We start from the raw sequence: 21,602 nt of genomic DNA on the forward strand, positions 1-21,602 counted from the left end.
CCCACACACACACACACAGACACACATAGGATAACTTACTAAGGATGAGAAGAATTCCCAGTGTGAACAGCACTACAGCAAATGCCAATCCCCCAATCCTCAGGCTCTCGTAGTCTACAGAAGAAGTTGATGACAGAATGAGAGACACAGGAGCAGGAGAAAGACATTTCATCATTTTTTCAAACTGCCCAGTACTTTCAGAAAACAGAGATTTCTTTTTAAAACTTACCATAAACAAATGGGTTTTCAACTGTATCCTTGTCATCTATAAAAGTGTAACAGAAACCACATATTTATAACCAAGGTGTTCACATTTTATCAAAACACAATTACAGACACAACAGATTTAGTCCTGTGTCTGTGTGTTAATTATTCATTTAGCTCTTGTTACATGCAAAATATGTTTATGTGTATTTTTATAACAAAATACTTCTCTTTCCTCTTCCTGTAAAACCTAAACTTACTTTTGAAGGATCATCTTGAACTCGGAGGCGATTACATAAATGTATGTGATCAAATAGGGTTTGGGTGACTACCCTTGCTCATCATATAAAACTGCACTTGATCCTTAGTTTGTGTGGGTAGCTCGGAGAGCAATAGCGTAGTATAGAAGGATACAGTAATTGTTTGGATTTTAGCTATTTACATTTCCAAAGAATGTGGTTGTGGTCTAAGTTGTTCATTTAACCTTCATCTTCTTCCTCCTGATCAACAACATGGACGAGGGAAATTTGGGTGAAGGGGAACAGCTCTTTGTCATGTTTTATTCTGAAAGCCGTTTTTGAACACATAGTCTGTTTTCACAAGACAGACGCTAAAGACACTTTACTATCTCTAAACCTAGCATTAAACTCCTGCTTTAGTCTATTTATGACAATTCTGCACCTCACAATACAACTCCATGAGTCGTGCAACAACCTCCCATCACCAATTTGCAATTGACTTGAACTCTGGTGTTTCCTTAATCTTAACCATACCACAACTATAGTCTGTCAAATTCAACTAATATTTTTCACTCAGGAAAGGGAAGTTAGGGGTCCCCTGCTGGAGCTGCTGCGCCCGCGACCCGATACTGGGTAAGCGGATGAAGATGGATGGATGGATGGATGGATGAATGGATGGATGAATGGATGGATGGATATTTTGCTGTTGCAGAATTGTCTTAATAATAAAATTATTATCTGGCTATAGTGTAAAACGAAAAGTAATGGTAAACACTCAATTGCAAATATATTGTTGTATATTCATACGTATTCCTTACCCCCTCTCTTTCCTACCAAACAACCACACTACTCTCTTCAGCATTGAATTCCCTCCATAAAAATCTCCTTCTAATCAACAGTGTGGTCACTCTTTGGCTTAAGTCTGCCACTGTTCCCCGTAGTGGAGCATTCCGTAGGAGTCTGATTTGATCTGAAAACCAATAGACCCATTCACCTATGTGGCTGTTAGAACTGAGTGTCACTATTAGAGATTATCAATTGTACTCACCCTGTGCACTGGGGTCTGTTACAGCTGAGAAGCAGTGAAGGGGGCAAGTGGTTTGATTCAGAGTGTGAAAAGAAAAAGGAAAGAATAGAAACACAGGAAATTAGGTGGTAGACCATGAGTAAAAAAAATACTTTAACAGTACCACAAAAGTCAGATCTCAGCACCGTACTACACATCATCTATCAGTAGTGTGTGAATGTGTGTTTAGGTGTTTTGCATTTAATCATGCACTATAAACACACCTAACACACAGTCAGGGACAACAGTCTGTGAAACCATAGTGTGAAAAACCACACACAAAGCCTTAAAGCAGTAACTGGTGTTTTGCTACAATCTCACACCCGGCGAGTGCCTTTTTATGTAACATCCCTCCCTGCTACAACACTGCCTCCCTGTGGACAATTGAGTAAATTAATGTGTGTTTGCCCGTGTGTTTGCCTGTGTGTGTGTGTGTGTGTGTGCGTGTGTGTTTTGGGAGCATGGAGGAGCTTACCAGCCACACACACCAGGAGCGACGAGAAGAAGAGCAAAATTGTTTCCATGGTAACTGTTGACATAAAGTAAAGTATAAAGTAAAGTATAAAAAGGGGAGGGTGAGAGATGATGAAAGAAACACAAAAGAATACAGTGAGAAAGTCTGTTTCAGTAAGCTACATGCTTCTTCCGCACATATATGCCCCTGCAACAACAAACACAGACAGGTTACGTACACTAGACCAGTAGTACAGTAAATGGTGTATAAAATAACATCACACAGCACCGGCTCTATCCAAACCCCAGGAGTTTAACTGATGTAAAAGGCCTACGGATTTAGTTTTAATCTTGCATAACAATCCATGTTCAGAGCCTACGTCCATGTTCTCTTTTCCTGGCAGAAATTACTCCCTTCTCCCTGTGGATCTCACACAACCTTGGCCTATTTTGATGGATGCTTTTCAATGAACACATGCCAAATGTTAGTCCGTTAAGATGTGTTCATGATCAAATCTTTTGCATTTGCAAATCCATTTCAGTGGAACTGTAATGTCGCCCAGATACTTTTTAAGGGGTATCTCAACAACTTCTGCATGGACTGCTATGACCCTTTGTACAGACATTCAGAGGATGAATCCTAACAACATTGATGATCCTCTGATATTCCGATACGTTTTGGTGACATGTCTTGACAACTGTTGGATGGATTGCCATTAAATTTGGTACATTTATACATGGTTATTAGATGATTGACTCAGATGATTTTGGCAAACAGCATCATCAGGTGAAATTTCTAATTTGTCCAATACTTATGTCTAAAATACCTGCCCAACTAATGGTAATCACCCAGCAGGCTCAGCTGCACTTTCTATTTAGTACACTAATCTAAAATGGTGAAAAAACTGTAAACAATGCAACCATACAGCAGCATATAGCGAAAGTCCCCCTCCTCTCTATGACAAACAGCTTTTCACTGGGCCTTCCAGTGTGACTTTGTTGTCCATACATACGTGGACAGACAGCACCCAATTGCATGTCACCCCGGTCCTACCAGGGAGTATTGAGAGTAACGGTTCAATATTTAATACAGATGAGTAAAAATATTTGACAGAAAAGCACTTGATAACAAATGTCAAAGCTCTGTAGCGAATAATAGAAGGTGAGAAGTCTGCAGCACAACATTCATTATCTATAAACAAACCATGCAAGTGTCTGTATCAAGTCTTTAGAGTCCAAATGTTTTAGTTAACTCAGGCGTTACCACCACTGTTCAACAGTGCCATCTGGCTGTCTACCAGTCTGTCTACATGTCACGGCCCATTTATGTCCATCCACCCATCTGGCTGTTTGTCTATATTTAACTGTATCAGTGGTAGAGGATAGAGTGCACTTCAATGAAAAGAGTCCATCACAGCCATTAGCAGGGCTACCTTCTTTAGCCTTCCTGCTGTTTATATGTTGGTGCTACACATATTTGATTTGTATGTCCTCGTCCGGACCTGAGTAACAAGGACATTTATGAAATAATGTGACACAAGATGACAACAGAGGGACCAAAGGCCTACTATGGCGTCCATTAGACCCTCACCTTTAAATGAAAATCCACCCTATGTGACCTTGACCAGAATAGTTTACTGAATTTAATATGTTCATGTTTGCTTAGATATTTTTGAATAGATCTGGATATGAATTGATTTTTCTTACATTTTGACACTGACAGATTGATGAAGAAACTCTCTTCTTTCTAGGTTTGCATTATTCTTTTAATACTAAAACAGGTAACTACTAAAGCTCTTCAACATTTAAGAACATTAGAGACGAAAGAGAATGTCTTCCTCCAGGGAGGATTTTCATTTCAGTTGTGGCTATGCAGTCAAGACTGAAAACCTTTTTTCTGACGGTCTTTTAAACTGACACGGTGTACATGTATTGAAAAGCATGTATTATTATAACATTATACATGCATGTATTAACGAACTATTGTTATTTGTTTTCCGTTTGCATTTTCTGTGTGTGTTATGTACTATTTTTAAAATTCTTTTTTTTGGGTGCATTTTAGGCCATTATTTGTGTAAGACAATAAAGAATTGAAAAGGGAGAGAGAGCGGGATTGACTTGCAGCAAAGGGTCAAAGGTCTGGGTGCATAGATAGCTCAGATGGTAGAATGGGTCCCCCATATATAGAGATTTACTCCTCAACACAGCAGACTGGGGTTTGACTTTGACCTTCAGCTGTTTGCTGCATGTAATTCCCCCCCTTTCTCCCCTTTAATTTCTTCAGCTGTCCTGTCAATAAAGGCCTAAAAATGCCCCAAAAAATCTTTAACAAAAAAGGCACCTGCTCTATCCGTTTTAGAAAGCAGGGTTAGTGAAAACTCTGAGTTTGTTAACCCTGAGATGAGGGAAACTCTCTGTTTTCTGTTTCAGAAAGGGAGGTTAATCAAAGCTGAGAGAGAGGGGTAACTCCAACCCGATTCAGAAAGAGAGGCAACTTAACCTCAGAGTCAGTTACTATGGTAACTAAGTCTGTGGACCTAACCTGGTGGGGAGCAGGTTTTCTTCTCTCAGTCTCCTCCCTCGGACACAGCGCTCTTTCATTTCCTAATTCATTTATTCATTCAGTCTGTATTAGGCAAGTGCAGTTTGTTATCCGCATGAATAAAAAAACAAGGTCTAGGACCCGACTATAGATGCATTTTTATTTCCAGATAGGCCTTATAGCCTACCTATTTAAGCAGTAGCCTATCGTTTTTCTTCCCAGTCTATCAGGTATGTAGCTTGCATAACCCTATCCGTCTTCAAATCACTAAATTCACCCATTTGTTGCAAACGGCATCATTGGTGATGCGGAGCATTTTAGTTGTGGCCCCACGCGCTTAACTCTGAGTGAACATAGTCGGATTTGATTGAACCAACTCAAAACAGCTGTTCTGGAACCAAAAACTCAGAGTTTCCCATCTCAGGGTAAATCAACTCAGAGTTCAGGATTAGACACAGAATTTGTTAAACATCATTCCTGAAACGGGCCCAAGATGAGCTACCTAGGCGCCTGTGAATTATGTAGGCTATGTTTTTATTTATTCATCTGTACAGAACTTCGGTGAACTTTGGTTGTTTTCAAGGGGTCTATAAATAAAGTTTGATTGATTGATTGATTGAATTTGACTAATTGATTTAAAATGTACATCACTTCAGACATGTTAATAATCGCTGCTCTTGCTCACTAACTGACTGATTCCCTCATTTTTAATCATCACATTAGCTGAACTGGTGCTAAAACCTTTATATATCTGAGAAGATGGGGGATAAATGGGAAAGCTGGATGGACGGATGAAAATGCAGATGTTGCCCCCTAAGATGAGCTCTCTATTAGCAAACTATCACACTCTCAATGAGAAAAACAAGGATTCCACCGCAAGTAAAACGCTTTATACTAATAATGGAACTTTCATTTGGAACCATAAAGTAATTTTTTTTCAACTGATTATCAACCGCAATTATTGCATTTTAGAAGTTATCAGAGAATTGCATCCTTTTTGACAACAAAATACCTTGTGATATGTTCAACAAGTTGGTTTGACAATTGGGACCAGGCGAGGGCATTTTTCAGATGACAAATGACACTTTTGCTGAATGCCTTTAGACATGTTCATAGAAATAAAATGTTTTCATTTTTTATTTCTAAGGATAAATGTTAAGCAATTCTGTACTGCAATGTGAGCCCTACCAATGGAAATGATTGCCCAGTCTGATTTTTACTTTTCTTTACTTTTTTACCCTTCACTTAAATAAAGAAAATGATGAGATCACAGTAAACAATATATTGTCTGTTAGGGTGCAATATGAATCTCTTTGTAGTAGGTTAGTGGGCCACATGCTTTCCCGTGAGAATCCTTTAAGGTGTTTGGCAGCATGCCACTGCCAAATGTTATACATCAAGCAGCTATTCAATGTCAGCCTTTCTTTCCGCAGGTATTACACATGGCACCTGAGCTGTTGCTGCTTCGTCTTTCCTTACCCTTCCTGATCTGCACTATTGTTTAGCAATATCAAGTTCCAGAGTCAAGCTCCCCTTTGTCTGGGAGGAGATGACAAGAAATGGGCAGACAGCATGAATGTATCTGTTTAGGAAGGACAAGGAAATAGCAGGCAGGGAGGAGAGAGGGACTTTTCTGTCATTTGGGGACAAGGAAAGGGCAGGCTGAAAGACATGAGAATGAGAGACGAGCAGACAGGGACAGACATTGTTCAGCAGTGGAGTGCAGGCGAAGGACATCCAGGGGAGACACTAAGGAGAGAGAGCATGCGAAGGTAATGCAGAGGAGACACTAAGGAGAGAAGGCATGCGAAGGACCTGCAGAGGAGACACACTAAGGAGAGAGGCTAGCGAAGGACATGCAGAGGAGTCACACTAAGGAGAGAGGGCAGGGGAAGGACATGCAGAGGAGACACACTAAGGAGAAAGGGCAGGGGAAGGATACACAGAGGAGACACACTTAGGAGAGAGGGCAGGGGAAGGACATGCAGAGGAGACACCCTAAGGAGAGAGGGCAGGGGAAGGACATGCAGAGGAGACACACTAAGGAGAGAGGGCAGGGGAAGGATACACAGAGGAGACACACTAAGGAGAAAGGACAGTAGAAGGACATGCAAAGGAGACACACCAAGGAGAGAGGGCAGGGGAAGGACATGCAGAGGAGACACATTAAGGAGAGAGGGCATGCAAAATACATGCAGAAGAGACACACTCAGGAGAGAGGGCAGTCTTTTGCATCACGGTGGTATTTCCAGTATAACATATGCAGAGTGTTAAAAAGAAAGGTCAGAACATGTGGAGAGGCAAATGGGATAGAGAGAGGAAGAAACAGGAGGGCAATCAAAGAGAAAACACAACCAAAGGTCGAGAAAATGAACAAGGGCAGCAAAATGCTCATCATCACTGAGACATGAAAAAAATGGGATCTTACCTTTGCCATTAGACTATTTTAATTACATTATAACATTTCAGTGTAACACAACCTTTGACAATTACAAACTGATGTGTTGTTAAAAACGTGGACAAGGTCACGAAAGAAAAACTATTAAAATAACGTCAGAGTTTTCCAACACTGCCGTTTGAATGTGTGTTTTTACATGACACCACACCCCACCAAACACTAATTGTTGTAGTCTCAGAATCCTATCTTGTGCACAATAACACAAAGTATAATTTAAATTCTGTCAGAGGGTCCTGAAAGACTGCCTTTTCGAAATCTGCTGTCCATTAGATAATATGTACCTATTTGGTTGGATATTTGTGTGTATGTATTATGTTCGCGCAGTGCACCTGTTTATGTGCAAGGATTTAAATGTAAGGTCATCATTTAGCCAAACCCCCCCTTTTCACTATACACTTTTGTGGGTGTGCAGTAGGCTACATCCATTTGGTGACCAACCGAAGTAGCCCTATTTAAATTAATCAATGACAAAAGTCACTACTATGGAGAAAAGTTCATTAAAAAAAAGTAAGAGTTTAATAGGTCACACCACATCGCTCCATAACCTTGTGAAAAAACAACAATGGGAAATGAATACACCTGCCACTGTAATTATGTTACATCACCGTGACAACAATGCGTGTTCTATAGTGTCCCGTTTTCTCCGTGGTAACTGTCGCTGAACGAAAAATGGGTTCACATGACTGGCTCGTGTGAAAACACAGACAAATGGAGGTTAACGCCATGGAAATAAAATGTTCTATTCATTCTATTTCAGCTATATCGGCTACGGGTGTGGCAGAATTCAGAATTATCTGTTGGATTTAGGTCGGTTTCTAATAGAAATCTCTCCATTTTTTATACATAGGCTACAGCCTATAGAGAATAGTGAATGTAAATTCGGCGTCTTTGGTTGCCTGTGTATGATGCTCTCCGACAACAAAGACCTACCTCAGAACGCACGGATGCTCTCGATTATAATGTAAACGCAGAGCCTACATGGCACGGACAGTTGTCACGCACTGACACGTTTCACTCCCAGCCTCACAATAGACGAGTGGGATCATATATTTCAACATCCGATGACGTCCACGCATTCATCCACTTGTCCCTCAACCTGTAGATCATCGGATGGAGCAGAAAAACGAGCCATGCACGCGCCTTGTGATTTTGCCTTTTAGTGTAGCCGTTTATGATAACAGCAGTGACATAATGCACGGTATCTGACGTTTGGTTACAAGTCATACATTTAGAGGAAGGGAATCAGGTCTTGCTCGTTTTTAAGGCTTTATTCCGCATTTGCAATAGATATTTTTTCGCCGCGCAAACAGTGAAGGCAGCGATCTGTGCCAGCAGACACACCCTCATTATTATATAGCAATGATAAATAACAAGCAGCGTTGGAAATCCCTGCATCTCTGCAAGTTAATGAGACAGTTTCCAGCGGCGTGTAAATATTGCAAACACCACACATGGTGGCGTAAAACAAATACACTTAGAAATACGTGACTCGGCACGACTCATTTTCTATTGTCATTTTTTTTGTCAAAATAATCTAACAGAAAAAACACTGATTAAATCTGCGTCCCCTTCCAGCGCATCTTTCGTGGCAACCATGACCCTTCCTGACTGATTTTTTTCGAAGAACAAAAAAAATACCAATAACACAATCAGACATCAAATATGCGCTCTTATAAACTTACCACTTGTTTCTCCAGCAGACCGTCGGCCAACAAACTGAAATCCACCCTCGAAAATCAATCAGCTTGTCTCACAAGGCTTTCTCCAAATATTCTCATCAGTCAATATGTGCACACTGCTCACATCTACTTGTGATGTGATGGATAACAATGTGACTCCTGGAGTAAATGCGTATTCAGTGCGTTCTCTCTCTATCTATCTCTCTCTCTCTCTCTCTATTACTCACTCACTCACACACACACACACACACAAACGCCCTCTTTCAAACAAACAAACAAACACACACGCACACACCAGCATTATGCCAGCCTCATGTGTGACCGACAGTTTGTGATGGATCTCCAAAATAAAGATTCCCATTGCTCTTTATTTTATGTATGCTCAGTGTATAATGCTCAGTGATCCCACACATTAGACAAATATGACGATCTGTTAAACAACATGGCCAATGCACATAGGTAAATATGACAGAGAACACACATTGAAACATGTCATGAAGAACTATTTCTGAAAGACTTCAAAGTATGAGTACAAGAGGAGGTTTAGATGCACAGGCGGAGTGCCAGCTTAAAAAAGAGGGTCAAGTGTATTTAAAAAGTGTCCTATTTCATTCTAATTTGGCAATATTCAGAATTGAAAACCCTAAGATGTGTCCCTGGGGAAAAACACAACCCTACAATCATAAATCATTTATGTATCATTCTCAATCAGGTTAAGGAGATTACAGTTGACTGTTTTGTTGGCACAGAACTATAAGAGAAGGGCCAGCCGTCTTTAAAGCTTAACATGTAGGTAAACACAAGAATGCTGGATGACTGAGGCCTGAAGTCTCTGAAGTCAGTCAATCGATTGGTGTGTATTGGTATCCATCCATCGCTTTACTGTAACTGGTTCATTAGGGATGGAGGGGAAGTAGACCGCCAGCAGGAGTAAAAGGGACTTCATGGCTTCATTTGCTGTGAGACACACAGGGAGAGTAAAGATGGTGAAAACCTTTGACCATCTTAGTCATTTGATGTTTAAACACACCCTCTATCTGACGTGTTTTTATTCAGTTATTTGCTCCTTGCATTTTTACCTGCATTGTGCTGTAGATCCAGGGCAAAACACTACTGACTTTGGTATAAACACCAGGCTTGTTTCTTTGACCACATCCAGCTCCCCAGCTGGTGATCCCCACCAGGTACCAACGGCTCTCTCCCTGACACACCAGAGGTCCACCGCTGTCACCCTGCAAAATATAGTTTATACAAGTTAACATCGATGTAGTCTCACATTGTCAGACCTTCCTGCACAGCGCTGTGGAGGAGGGTATGGGAAGTCCACACAGCATTCTGGTATGGGAGAGAAATGTACTCTGGTTTATTGACTTGTCTTTAAGTCAATAACAATCGTCAGGGGTGGCGCTAAGCGATGCACGGAGCCCTCCTGCCGCTGCAAAATAGCCTCTGCAAGGAACTTGTTTTGGTGCAACGTGTACGTTCAGAAGTTGTTTCAGTCGTCCAACTGAAAACTCAAATTGAACAGATAGTCTAGCTAGCTGTCTGGATTTACCCCGCAGAGATCGCGGGAGCATTTAACCATAGTCCTCATAAATCAACTGGAAATTAAAATTCCAACACAAAGAAGCAATGGGGTAACAGACATCCGAAAAGAAGTAATTAAGCTGAAATTTCCGGCAGCAACAGAGCAATCCCAAAGCAATCCCGGAAGTGGAAGGTTGTTAATATAGACTAACATGGATGTTAAAGGCACACTTTTTTATCCATCTGATTACTGTTAATCCGTCCCTTAGTATTGACCGCTTACCTGACAGGAGTCTTTGCCTCCGTTCAGGTCCCCGGCACAGATCATGTTGTTGGTCACGCTGCCTCTATACACATTGGGGCTGTTACACACTTGAGCACCAATGATGTCTACTGTCACTTCCATTAGATCCCTGGAGACAATGTCTGTATCAGAGAAAACAATGTGAATATAAATATGCACTGTCATGGCAACAGCTAGTCCACTGTAATTGCTTACCTTCTTTTGTCTCCAGTTCTTCTGATTAATCGTGATGTTGCTCACCTGCTCTTCAGCCATAACTATTGAGTTTTTATGTCCATCTTTCTCATTCACTATGGGGAGAGTTCTAGCCCGACCCGGCTCCTCTCCTTAACCTGTCTCTCTTAATTATGCTGTTATAGTTTAGACTGCTGGGGGACTTCCTTTGACACACTGGGCTTCTCTCTCCTCTCTATAAATAAATAGTTAGAAAATCATAAATTGTGATTCCCGGATATTTTCTTTTAGATTATGTCTGTCACAGTGGACATGCACTTACGATGACTATTTCAGACCCCTGCATGATTTCTAAGTGGGAGAACTTGCAAAATAGCAGGGTGTATATACAGAGAGAGAGAGAGAGAGAGAGAGAGAGAGAGAGAGAGAGAGAGAGAGAGAGAGAGAGTAAGGACAGACATGAGTTGCTCCCTGATACATCATCCAGACATTATTCTGCCTGCTTTTCGACTTCTGCCTGACCTCTCTGGCTCTTTATCTCTCTGGAGTGAATTGAGGGGTCTGACTGTATTCTTGTGCCGATTGTAATCCTGCATTTTAACACAGTAAAAAACTATTTGGGTACTAGATCTGTGATCCAGTGTTCCATGCATTCATTTATTCATTATTTTTTCATGTAGTTTAATGGTGATTTATTTACTGTATGCCTCAGGGATGCTTAAAACCTAGTTTCCACACAGCGTTTTTGAATGAACAAAGAAGATAAAACATGCATGTGTGCGCTGATCTGGTCTAATTTTACTTTTTTATGTAATGGAACAAGTTATTTTAACTGTATGACATTATCAACAAGAACCTCAATATAAGTGTATTATTGCTACAGTGGATAATAAAGTAAACTATAAACCTAATTATGTCATTTGTTACATTTCTAGTAAACTCCGCAGCTCCACATTCCAGCTTACTTGATTCTGCGTTAGCGATGCCAAAACCTGAGAGCCAGCATTTAGTTCCAGGGAGAATTTCCTGGTCAAAAGCTGGCAGACAAGCTGGCAGGACATTATCTGGAGAACACAAAAAGAAGTGTTTACTTTTTGCAAACACACCAGCAACTTTGTGTGCTTTGTAGACAGATGCACGATCACACACACACACACACACACACACACACACACACACACACACACACACACACACACACACACACACACACACACACACACACACACACACACACACACACACACACACACACACACACACACACACACACACACACACACACACACACACACACACACACACACACACACACAGGGCTTTCTGGTGTCAATGCAAGGACCAAATTCTGACAACAGTCTGGAGTTTGAAAGTAGAGTGAACAGCAGCAATATTTTTATTATGTGAAGATGCGACTGACCATCAATTACTGGAGACCTAAGTCTGAGCAGAGCGATATCCTGGTCATTAGTCTGGCTGCTGTAGTTCTCGTTGACTAGGATCTTCGTAATTAAGTAGGGCTGACGTAGTTTGTCCAGAGACACCATTCCACCATATACTTTCCAGTTTTCTACCAAGAGAGCAAAAGAGTTTCTTCTGCAACACAGAGAAAGACTGTTCAGTGAAAATCAATGGGCTAATGTCAATATGAACTTAGTGCGTATATTTTCAGCATAGAAGACTTTGAATCTTTGCATTGTTACTTTGTAGTACAACACAAAGTATGAATGCTGAGCCACAACTAAACATGTTTTGTTGCAATGTACACAACACCTAAGTGTTTGGGAAATATGCCTCATGAGACAGATCTTTTTCTGGAAGGCAGTTACTTTGGGAAGCAGTGGGCAGCAGTCAGCACAAAATCAGGAGAGATCAGGACTCCTCCGCAGACGTGGGTTCCTCTGAATTGCAGGGACAACTGCCAAGGCCACTGACCCAACTTGGATGCGATGCCCCCAACGATCCGGGATGTAGACTGCTGCAGACCACAGTCTGGTAATGGGACACAATGGCTGTGTTTCATTAGTAGTTCTACATTCCCTCATTGACTTCCCATCAGCCCTTAATATTACGTTACAGCATGCGTCGCACGGAAGGCACTTGGAGGGCCGAGGGATAGTGGGTGGGGCAGGAGCAAAAAATTTAATAAAATATCAAACTACTATGAGGGTCAATCCCACTAAGTTAACTTTAGTCGTTTGGGCTCCGACCTCATCGTAGTAATAATAACTCCCCCATCTACGGAAAGGCAGACTCAGAGCCTACAGGTGGATGCCGGGGCTGATCAAAAACGTACTGCAGTAGTGTCAAATACTCCTGTTTCCAAATGGCTGTATGTGCAGATGAGGTACCGTCTGTGTGTGTGTGAGACAAAGAAAAAGAGAGAGTGGGTGCGTGCGTGCGTGCGTGCGTACGTGCGTGACACACATGACTTTAGGAACAGATGGAGGCTCCTTACCCACACACTGCAGGGAGACAGTCTCCAGGTTTGGACAGGAAGAACTGTGTAACGCCACAATAGGAAAAACATGTCAGTTATCATGATTACATGCACAAAACCAATATACACTTTACTGCTGTTTTTTGTGGCAATATAAATAAAAAGGCAGCAAATATGTCTGGGGGGCCGAATTTTTTTTATTATAACTGCTGTCACAAATATTGATAGATTTCTCATAAAGAAATAGGAAGGATTATAGATGAAGCGTATGAAATAGAGAGAAAAGGACTACATTGTTCACCTGACTTTTACCAGACCCTGGAGAGGTGCATTTGATCTGCTGGTCAAAGTTAAACCGGTAGACGTCTTTGATTGAAATGCTTTAGTGGCATAGGACCTGGAGATAGAGAGAAAGGCAGTTCAAAGAGCTAAAGATACAAACTTGCACATACAGTGATCATTTTGTTTAAAGAATGCCTGATTGAGTCTGAAAACTCATTCTGCTTCTGTCACACTGAGACGCCCCAGGGAGACCCTGTGGAGAATCACTTTAACCCTAAACACATAGCAGCAGATGAAGAGAAATGAGATGGCCCTCAGTGGGTGTATTACAGGTTGGAGATAGAAGCGTCTGTTCAAATTGGGTCTGGCTAAATCACTCCTTTATGAAACCTGAGCTCGCTTTGAATGATGACTGGGAATGGTCATACATATTTTGATGTTGGAGTGCTGCTGCTGCAAGACCTTTTTTACGTGTGTTGTTTAGCACACTTTGGGTCAGGTTTGACAAGATAAGGTGCCGATTCTTTACCTTCCAAATCCTAGCTGAGTGCAGGTCTGGTCGGCATAGCTCTGGTCCCAGTTTTTGTAGCACACCGGTAGGAAGCGGGCATCGTGAGATGTCCTGACCAGCAGAGCGTTGTTGCTGCCAAACCTCACTGGGGAAGTCAAAAGAAAGATGACAACTGGTGTCTCTTTGGTGAATTGTGCTTAACACAATGTGACAGTAATGTAGAGTCATTGGTCTTAGTGCTGCTGCTGTTGCAACCAAACAATTACAGTGAAAGCAAAAATCAAATGCAAAATTTGCTTCACTTGGCAAGATTCGACAAATGCAATCGTGATGCTGTGTACAGTTTCTTGCTGAACGTTCGGATGAAATGTCACCTGGAATGCTTTTTTAAAATTTATTATTACTTAAATCAAATTACTGATGACATTATAAGTGTAGATTTAAGTTGCATCTCTTGGTAATATTACATACATACATTAGCCTGCCATAGAAATAGAGTATTGTCCCCCTTAACAAACCTACATATCAGTACTAAACATGAAGATCCCATCCTTTTTGTTTTTTTACAGATATCCTTTTGGCTGTTAAGTGTCTGCCCATCCCTCCCTTACCATCTGTCCCTATGTAAGTCTCGTTCTGGTAAGGTGTGTGTGTGTGTGTGTGTGTGTGTGTGTGTGTGTGCGCGTGCGTGCGCATGCTTCTCACCACAGTTTGTTTCGTCACTGCCCAGTTTGCAGTCTCTTATTCCATCACATTGGATAGTATTGTTGGGGCAGGTGTCAGGGTTTGGCAAAGACGGAATTTGAGTTTTGTCATCATTGTACTCATTCATTATATGTGCTGCGGTTGCCAAACGGGTGCCATATCGAACTGTTGTTGGGGTGGTAATAAGTGTGGTAAGTAGAGGTACAGTGTGCCGTTATTGTTATAATTAACTAAAACAAAATCTAGATAAGAACCCTAAAAAACACACAACCTTTTAACATTGAACATAGCATAACATAAGTCAATGGAAATGGGAAAAAACAATAGTCTCATCTTATTATCTTAAACAAATCTATATCTTTGAAAAGTTAAAGAAGGCTAGAGGATGATACTGCGGCCCATTTCCTTTTAGAACCTGGCAACCCAAATGTTGTTCGTTTTAACTGCTGAATAAAATCATTCCATTCAAACAATCCTTCACAAAAGTATTCCTTATTACCAAAAACAAAAACATATCATACATATACATACAGTTCTACTGTAATAAAAACCCTAAGGGCACAACAAACCTTGAGTTTTACATAAACATAGCATGCAGTTAAAATAGTCCTGAATAAATCACAGCAGCAAATGAATATTAATGACAATGTCCAGTGATGAGTAAACACATACCTCCAAGCCAGATTGCAAGTGCCAGCAGACCGAGCACCAGTAAGGCTCCCCCTGACCCTGCATAAAACTGGGAATTACACTCACAGCATCTCTTCTTCCTACTGCTGGGGACTGGACACAGACAGAACGCAAAAATATTCACAAACACACTACTAATCCTTGAAGTGTATCAGTCTTAGATTTGCTTCTACACCGCATCCATTGTATTGTTAGGAATATATGGGTGCTGTGGATATCACTCACTTATGCTTGACTGTGTGACTTGAGAAACAACTTCAGGTGGTGCATACTGGGGAATGTAATGTGGATGGGTGTGGGGTGTCAGGCCTGGACCCACGCCATACACCACCTCCTCATAGGACTTGAGGGGGGGCAGGTTGTACACGCCAACAGAGTAAGGAGGAGGGGACTCGTTCTGTGAGGAAAATACAGAAAAGAATAAGGGAAAGTAAATAACTAGCAAGAGGTAATATCAGAAATAAAATCTCTTACAGTGCAGTTACTGTGTCATCTGCTCTTGGAAACAAGACACCATGCTAGATTTATTAGGTATAATAAGACATACAATATATGACAAACGACTAGAGATGCAAATCCCTGCCTATTGTCCTCCATGTAATCCTAACACTATTATCAAGCCTATGTTTAAATCCCCACCTAGGTACCAACCTTGCCCTCAAAGACACACAATGTAACATGGCAACAGTGTAAAATATAGGGTTTTAACAGTTAATTTCCTAATTTGGTAACCTTTTATAATAATCATCATTAACAGATGGTAAATTGATAGTTAATTCATCTTTAGTTAATTGTCATTTAACTGTTAGGAAACCATAATTTTACTGTTAACAAGCAATTAAATTATGATTAATAAAATATTAGTAGTGCTGTAAATTAACAGTTTATTATTACACACATTACATCCCTCACAAACTATATTAGGTTTCAAAGTAGTGATTAAAAAATGTTTGTAAGGCTTTAAGAAACCATTTTTAAAACATCTATAAACATTACATAGGTAGATGAACCAGTATCCTAAGACGTTGTTAAGGGTCACTAGTTGCTTTGTAAACTGTCTATAAACAATGTCCGGATGGTTTTTAAAAAGTTGAAACAGATGACTATACTAACTTGTTAAATAGTTAACAAATACTTTGTAAACCATCTAAATACATTATTTAAATAGATAGTTAACACTTTGTCAGTGGTTCATGATAGTTAATACTTTGTCAGTGGTTCATGATTGGTTTGTAAACTGTCTATAAACAGTGTCTGGATGGTTATTATAAAGAAACATATAAAGAAATCATGTATGTGTGTATGTATGTGTATATTTTTGTATATATGCAGTACTGTGCAAATGTTTTAGACAGGTATAAAAAATGCTGTAAACTAAGAATGCTTTCAAAAATAATAGTTTATTTTCATCAATTGACAAAATGAAGTGAATAATGAGAAGAGGAATCTAAATCATATCAATATCTGGTTTGACCACCCTTTCGCCTTCAACACAGCATCAATTCCTCTAGGTCCACTTGCACACCATTTTTGAAGGAAGTCAGCTGGTAGGTTGTTCCAAACATCTTGGAGAACTAACCACAGACCTTCTGTAGATGTAGACTTCAACAAATCCTTCTGTCTCTTTATGTAAGCCCAGACCCACTGGATGATGCTGAGATCAGGGCTCTGGAACGACCTTGGCTGACTTTTTTCTAGTGTGCCTATATGAATTGATGCTGGCTTGAAGGCAAAGGGTAGTAAAATCAAATATTGATGTGATATTTCTTTTGTTCACTCACTTTGCATTTTGTAAATTTATTAAAATAAAACTATTGTAATATATATTTTTGAAAGCATTCTTAGTTTACAGCATTTTTTCACACCTGCCTAAGACTTTTGCACAGTACTGTATATATATATATATATATATATATATATATATATATAAATGTTTTAAATGGGCAAAAAAAATTATCATTGCTTTACCAAGCACTTACTAACCAAAATCTATGAAAAACATCAGTTGCAACTTTATAAAAGTTCAGATAATGTTAATAGATGGTTTACAAAGTATTTATTAACTTTTTAACAAGGTTGTATGGTCATCTGTTTCAACTTTTTAATAACCATCCAGACACTGTTTATAGACGGTTTACAAACCAACTAGTGACCCATAACAAAGTGTTAGAATAGCTGGTCCATCTTTCTTTCTTTTGTAATATTTAAAGATGTTTTAAAAAGGGTTTCTTAAAGGCTTACAAACATTTTTCAATTATTACTCGATACGTAATATAGTATATGAGGGATATAATGTGTGTAACAATAAACTTAATTTACAGCACTACTAAACTAATATTTTATTATTTATAATTTATTGACTTGTTTACAGTAAAATGATGGTTTGCTAACAGTTAAATGACTAGCTTTCATTTGACCATGTATTAATGGTGGTTATTATAAAGTGTTACTGATGGTTGTTGTCTGGCATTTACGTGCATCTGAATCACAGCAATGTTTTGATAGCGTTGTTGTTGTCTTATTATAGCTTGATATGTCACTATCAGCTGACCTATTAGCACTTTTACAACTTGTGCAATGTTAATCAGTTGTAGGTAGATGTCGCTACCCATTTTGGCTAGCAGGCTCTGTTTGCAAATGTTAGCTTGGATTTTATGCAATTCAGAGAAAAAATGAAAAGAAACCTCAAATCTAGTCAATGTAGGGTTAGGGTCATCCACGCATTAACAGAAAGTGATAACTACCTACTACATACTACCGTCTCTTGAGGTGACACTGGCTATGGGTGGACTCATTACAAAAGGTGTCACATAAACCCATTTCTATTGCATGCTGATCAGATTTCAGAATGTGCTTAAAGGCAGCACACACCCTGGTCAATTAAAAATGGTTGAGCTGAAATAGGTGGAGTAGGTAGATCATATTTAAAGATTAGGGGGTTTTACATGACATTTAAAAAGGCCAACGTCTTACTCAAACAATAACTATGATAATATAAAGTTACAAAAGCAACCCGACATGAAACTGGAAACTCAAATTTCTCTTCATGTTTGTCTGTAGGGCTTAAAAGAAAGCAAGGCAGATATAAGTCTGGCTTCCAAATGTAGAGTAGGAAGATTTAGATATCTGAGCTTGACTACGATCAAAAGAACTTTAAAGTATTCTCACTAAAGCTTTCTAAAATGTACAAATTCAATACATTATGTGCTCCTCATTAGCCAAGTCATGTGTATTTATATTACACTGAATCCTAAATGTGTTGTGTGGTGGAGGACTTTACACAAATCCTCCACCCAAATTAATTATTTTCTCCAACTTAAAGACCTGCACACCCATGAACATGTTACTCCTCTTCAACCAGGCTACTTTGCTTTTTAAATTATGTATTGCATTTATGTATGCATGTTTTCTATAAACATTTACTTTACTGATTGGAGAGGCATGCTTTCAGTAATTGTAAATAGTTTTCATGTGCGCAGTAACTGAAAGGCCCACTGGATCATCTGAAACTAAACTGAAAACACAGCTTTATTTCTTGGCTCATGAAAAGTTGATGTTGTGGAGAAACATGGTAAACTACAAAGAACAGCATTACAGTATTAGCTAATAAAAGTGTGAAAATCTGAAGTGTTGCAAGTGTTGCCTTATAGAAACCAAAAAAATAAAATAAAAATTAAGTAGTTTAGGGCAAAACCTATTTTCAAACTTCCCTCTTACCTGTTGTCTGGCAGGTAAATTTAAAAACAAAATAAAAAGCTCTTTTGTCAGCCTATAACACCTGCAGAGAACAGGAGGCCAGTCAGGTTAACAGACAAAATAACACACCAAAACTGAAACAAAGCAAACAGAGATGCAGATAAACAGGTTTAAGTGGGAGGAGATGCCAATTAATACACTGTAGCAAGACGAGGACATTAATGTTATAAGAGAAAAACCAAGATAGAACCTACCAGGTCATGTTTTGCCATCGGACTCAGGTCAGCCAAGATTGAAGAGTGGGTGGAGGTGTTTCACATCCAGGGTTTCCGCGCAATGGTTAGAGCATAGTGGTGCCACATTAAATACCTCTACTCTTCTTTTCTCCCCTCCTTTCTACTCTATACTGTGTTGGTTACTGACCTTCATCCCAGCAACAACAGGTAGATTTGCCTTCCCCCACTTCCTGCCTGACACCTCCTACTTTCAGTGCCCATCATTCTCTCAGTTCTTTATTCTTCTGTTCACAGAGGCGGGCGTGCCCAGTGCACCAGTTTCCCACCTGTTTCATGGCAGCTAGACACTGTCAAAGCTTTTTTTCACAGACTTAAGTTTGATTAAATGACACCAGCTGAGCTGTTAGGGCCCTGAACCAAACATAAAGAGTGACAGGACCTTTAAAATGTCTTCACATAAAATTTGATTCAACGTTTCATTTTAAAGCAGGCTGTCTTATCTTCACCTTGAGTGTATAAGGAAATGCTGGAAATAAAAAGAGCTCTGTCATTGTGTCTTGGAAATGAAAGTAATGATTAATATTTGTGCTAATTAGTAAATGTGACACTCATATGGTTGGCACTGTTTGAGTGTTTTAATTAACCTCTATCTCTGAATTTCTGGATAACAGCTTAGCTGTTATCACCATCAATACCCTTTTGGACACAGATCTCAGATGTTGCTTCTGGACATTTTTGGAGCTACCTTTCTCTGATTTATTCTGTGTTACCTTTAAATTCACTTTCCAAACGTTCAGAGTTTCTCTCTCAGCCGGTCTCTACACTTTCACATATTCCCTTATTTTGAGTTGCTGTCACTTGAGACCCTCTACATCCTTTACCACATTTGTTTCTGTTCTAGATTCTGTTGCAGATGAAGCACACACAGAAACTTCAAAATATTATTGCTCTGAAACACAGAACTTAAATGCAAAACATTTAAAGTTAAGACAAACTCTAAGTCTTTCTGCAGGTCTTTCTAAATTTAATCAGGACTGGGATTCTGAATTACATACTGAGTTTATGAGAAGCACCACATGATGTGCAATGTGTTGTTACACAACTAGAGGGTGATATTATATAGAGGCTGCCTTTGTGCGTGTAACCACTGCACTCCTCACTTACCAAATGACTCAAGAGAAAGTCCCCTTTCTGGACAACAGCTGATGATCTCTGACATTTAAGTAGACTCCCACAGCTTATACTTACTCACAGTTCTCTGTCCATCTGCAAGACAGAAACCAAGAGGTGAACCAAGCATATGAGTTAATGGTTTGGTGTGTTTCCAGGAATTGAAACTTGAACGGTCACATGTCAAAATGAGAAATAGAGAGCAAAACAGTGGTGAGCTATTTAGCTCATTTAGCTATGGAAAGATGGATTTGAAGAATTGAAAATATATTAATAAAATCCAAGTAGTAACTAACTGAGAAGATAGTTTAAACAAAGTCAAAGAAATGATCTGAGCTAATCATTGACCTCTCCTCTTGAACCTCCTGATGCATTCCTTCTCAGTGTGTAATAGTGGCATAGAGGGCTGTATTATGGGAAAGTTAACAACATATCAGTGGAGTTTCAATGGGACTTTTACTATAATTATTATTATCCCTGTAAAGCCTGAACCAGCAAATACTTGCCAGAAAATTCAGATTCTTTTAGACTTGGGTGTTGATTAGACTTTCTCACAAATAATGAATAAAAAAATGAAACATCACTTTGGACATTGAACTTTTTTGTGCCTCATTTTTTATACATCTGGCTTTTATTGCAATTAATATCTCACGGTAGTTTTTTTTTAAACTAACAAAAACATAAAGAAAACAACTAATTTTAAGCCATTAAACATTTGAATTTGCTTACAATGTTTCCTCAGGCAATTTTTTAAATTAGGTTAGTGCAAAGATCCCGTCCTGGTCGTGGAACATCAGATCAGATCTTCACTCTCTTCAATGATCTTGGAGGGAGCTTGGGAGTATGCCCAACCAGTCTACATGTGTTTTGTAGATCTGGAGAAGGTGTATGACCGGGTACCCCGGGAGATACTGTGGGAGGTGCTGCGGGAGTAGGGGTGAGGGGTCCCTTCTCAGGGCCATCCAATCTCTGTATGACTAAAGCGAGAGCTGTGTCCGGGTTCTTGGCAGTAAGTTGGACACGTTCCAGGTGAGGGTTGGCTTCCGTCAGGCCAGCGCTTAGTCACCAATCCTGTTTTTAATATTTATGGAATGGATATCAAGGCGTAGTTGGGGTGGGGAGGGGTTGCAGTTTGGTGCGCTCAGGATCTCATTGCTGCTTTTTGCAGATGATGTGGTCCTGATGGCGTCATTGGTCTGTGACCTCCAGCACTCACTGGATCGGTT

General features: G+C 39.8%; 2 protein-coding genes across 4 annotated transcripts in view; both read right to left on the reverse strand.

Moving 5' to 3' along the window:
- Positions 1–8,870, reverse strand: part of fxyd6 (FXYD domain containing ion transport regulator 6) — a 12,243-nt gene extending 3,373 nt beyond the window's left edge. Inside the window, exons 1-6 of one of the 3 annotated variants that reach the window (XM_034867160.1) lie at positions 8,645–8,831; positions 5,992–6,043; positions 1,985–2,041; positions 1,492–1,515; positions 230–265; positions 40–114 (exon numbers count right to left, since the gene is read on the reverse strand). In XM_034867160.1, coding sequence (XP_034723051.1) covers positions 40–114; positions 230–265; positions 1,492–1,515; positions 1,985–2,033 — 184 coding nt within the window. In that variant the 5' untranslated portion in view covers positions 2,034–2,041; positions 5,992–6,043; positions 8,645–8,831. Of the gene's footprint in view, positions 1–39; positions 115–229; positions 266–1,491; positions 1,516–1,984; positions 2,042–5,991; positions 6,087–8,644 lie in introns of all 3 variants that reach the window. The other 2 variants (XM_034867159.1, XM_034867158.1) reach the window with 2 other exon arrangements.
- A 446-nt stretch (positions 8,871–9,316) lies between these two features.
- Positions 9,317–20,095, reverse strand: tmprss13a (transmembrane serine protease 13a). The gene is made up of 13 exons (XM_034867157.1): positions 19,225–20,095; positions 15,500–15,671; positions 15,257–15,367; positions 14,585–14,749; positions 13,898–14,024; positions 13,388–13,483; positions 13,105–13,148; positions 12,476–12,638; positions 12,067–12,242; positions 11,612–11,710; positions 10,452–10,594; positions 9,721–9,873; positions 9,317–9,598 (listed from the first exon to the last, which is right to left on the reverse strand). The coding sequence occupies exons 1-13, from the start codon at positions 19,240–19,242 to the stop codon at positions 9,584–9,586; spliced, it is 1,482 nt and encodes a 493-aa protein (XP_034723048.1). The 5' UTR covers positions 19,243–20,095; the 3' UTR covers positions 9,317–9,583.
- Between the last annotated feature and the right edge of the window lie 1,507 nt (positions 20,096–21,602).

Source organism: Etheostoma cragini, chromosome 3 (genome assembly GCF_013103735.1).
Source record: "Etheostoma cragini isolate CJK2018 chromosome 3, CSU_Ecrag_1.0, whole genome shotgun sequence".
NCBI classification, from domain to species: domain Eukaryota; kingdom Metazoa; phylum Chordata; class Actinopteri; order Perciformes; family Percidae; genus Etheostoma; species Etheostoma cragini.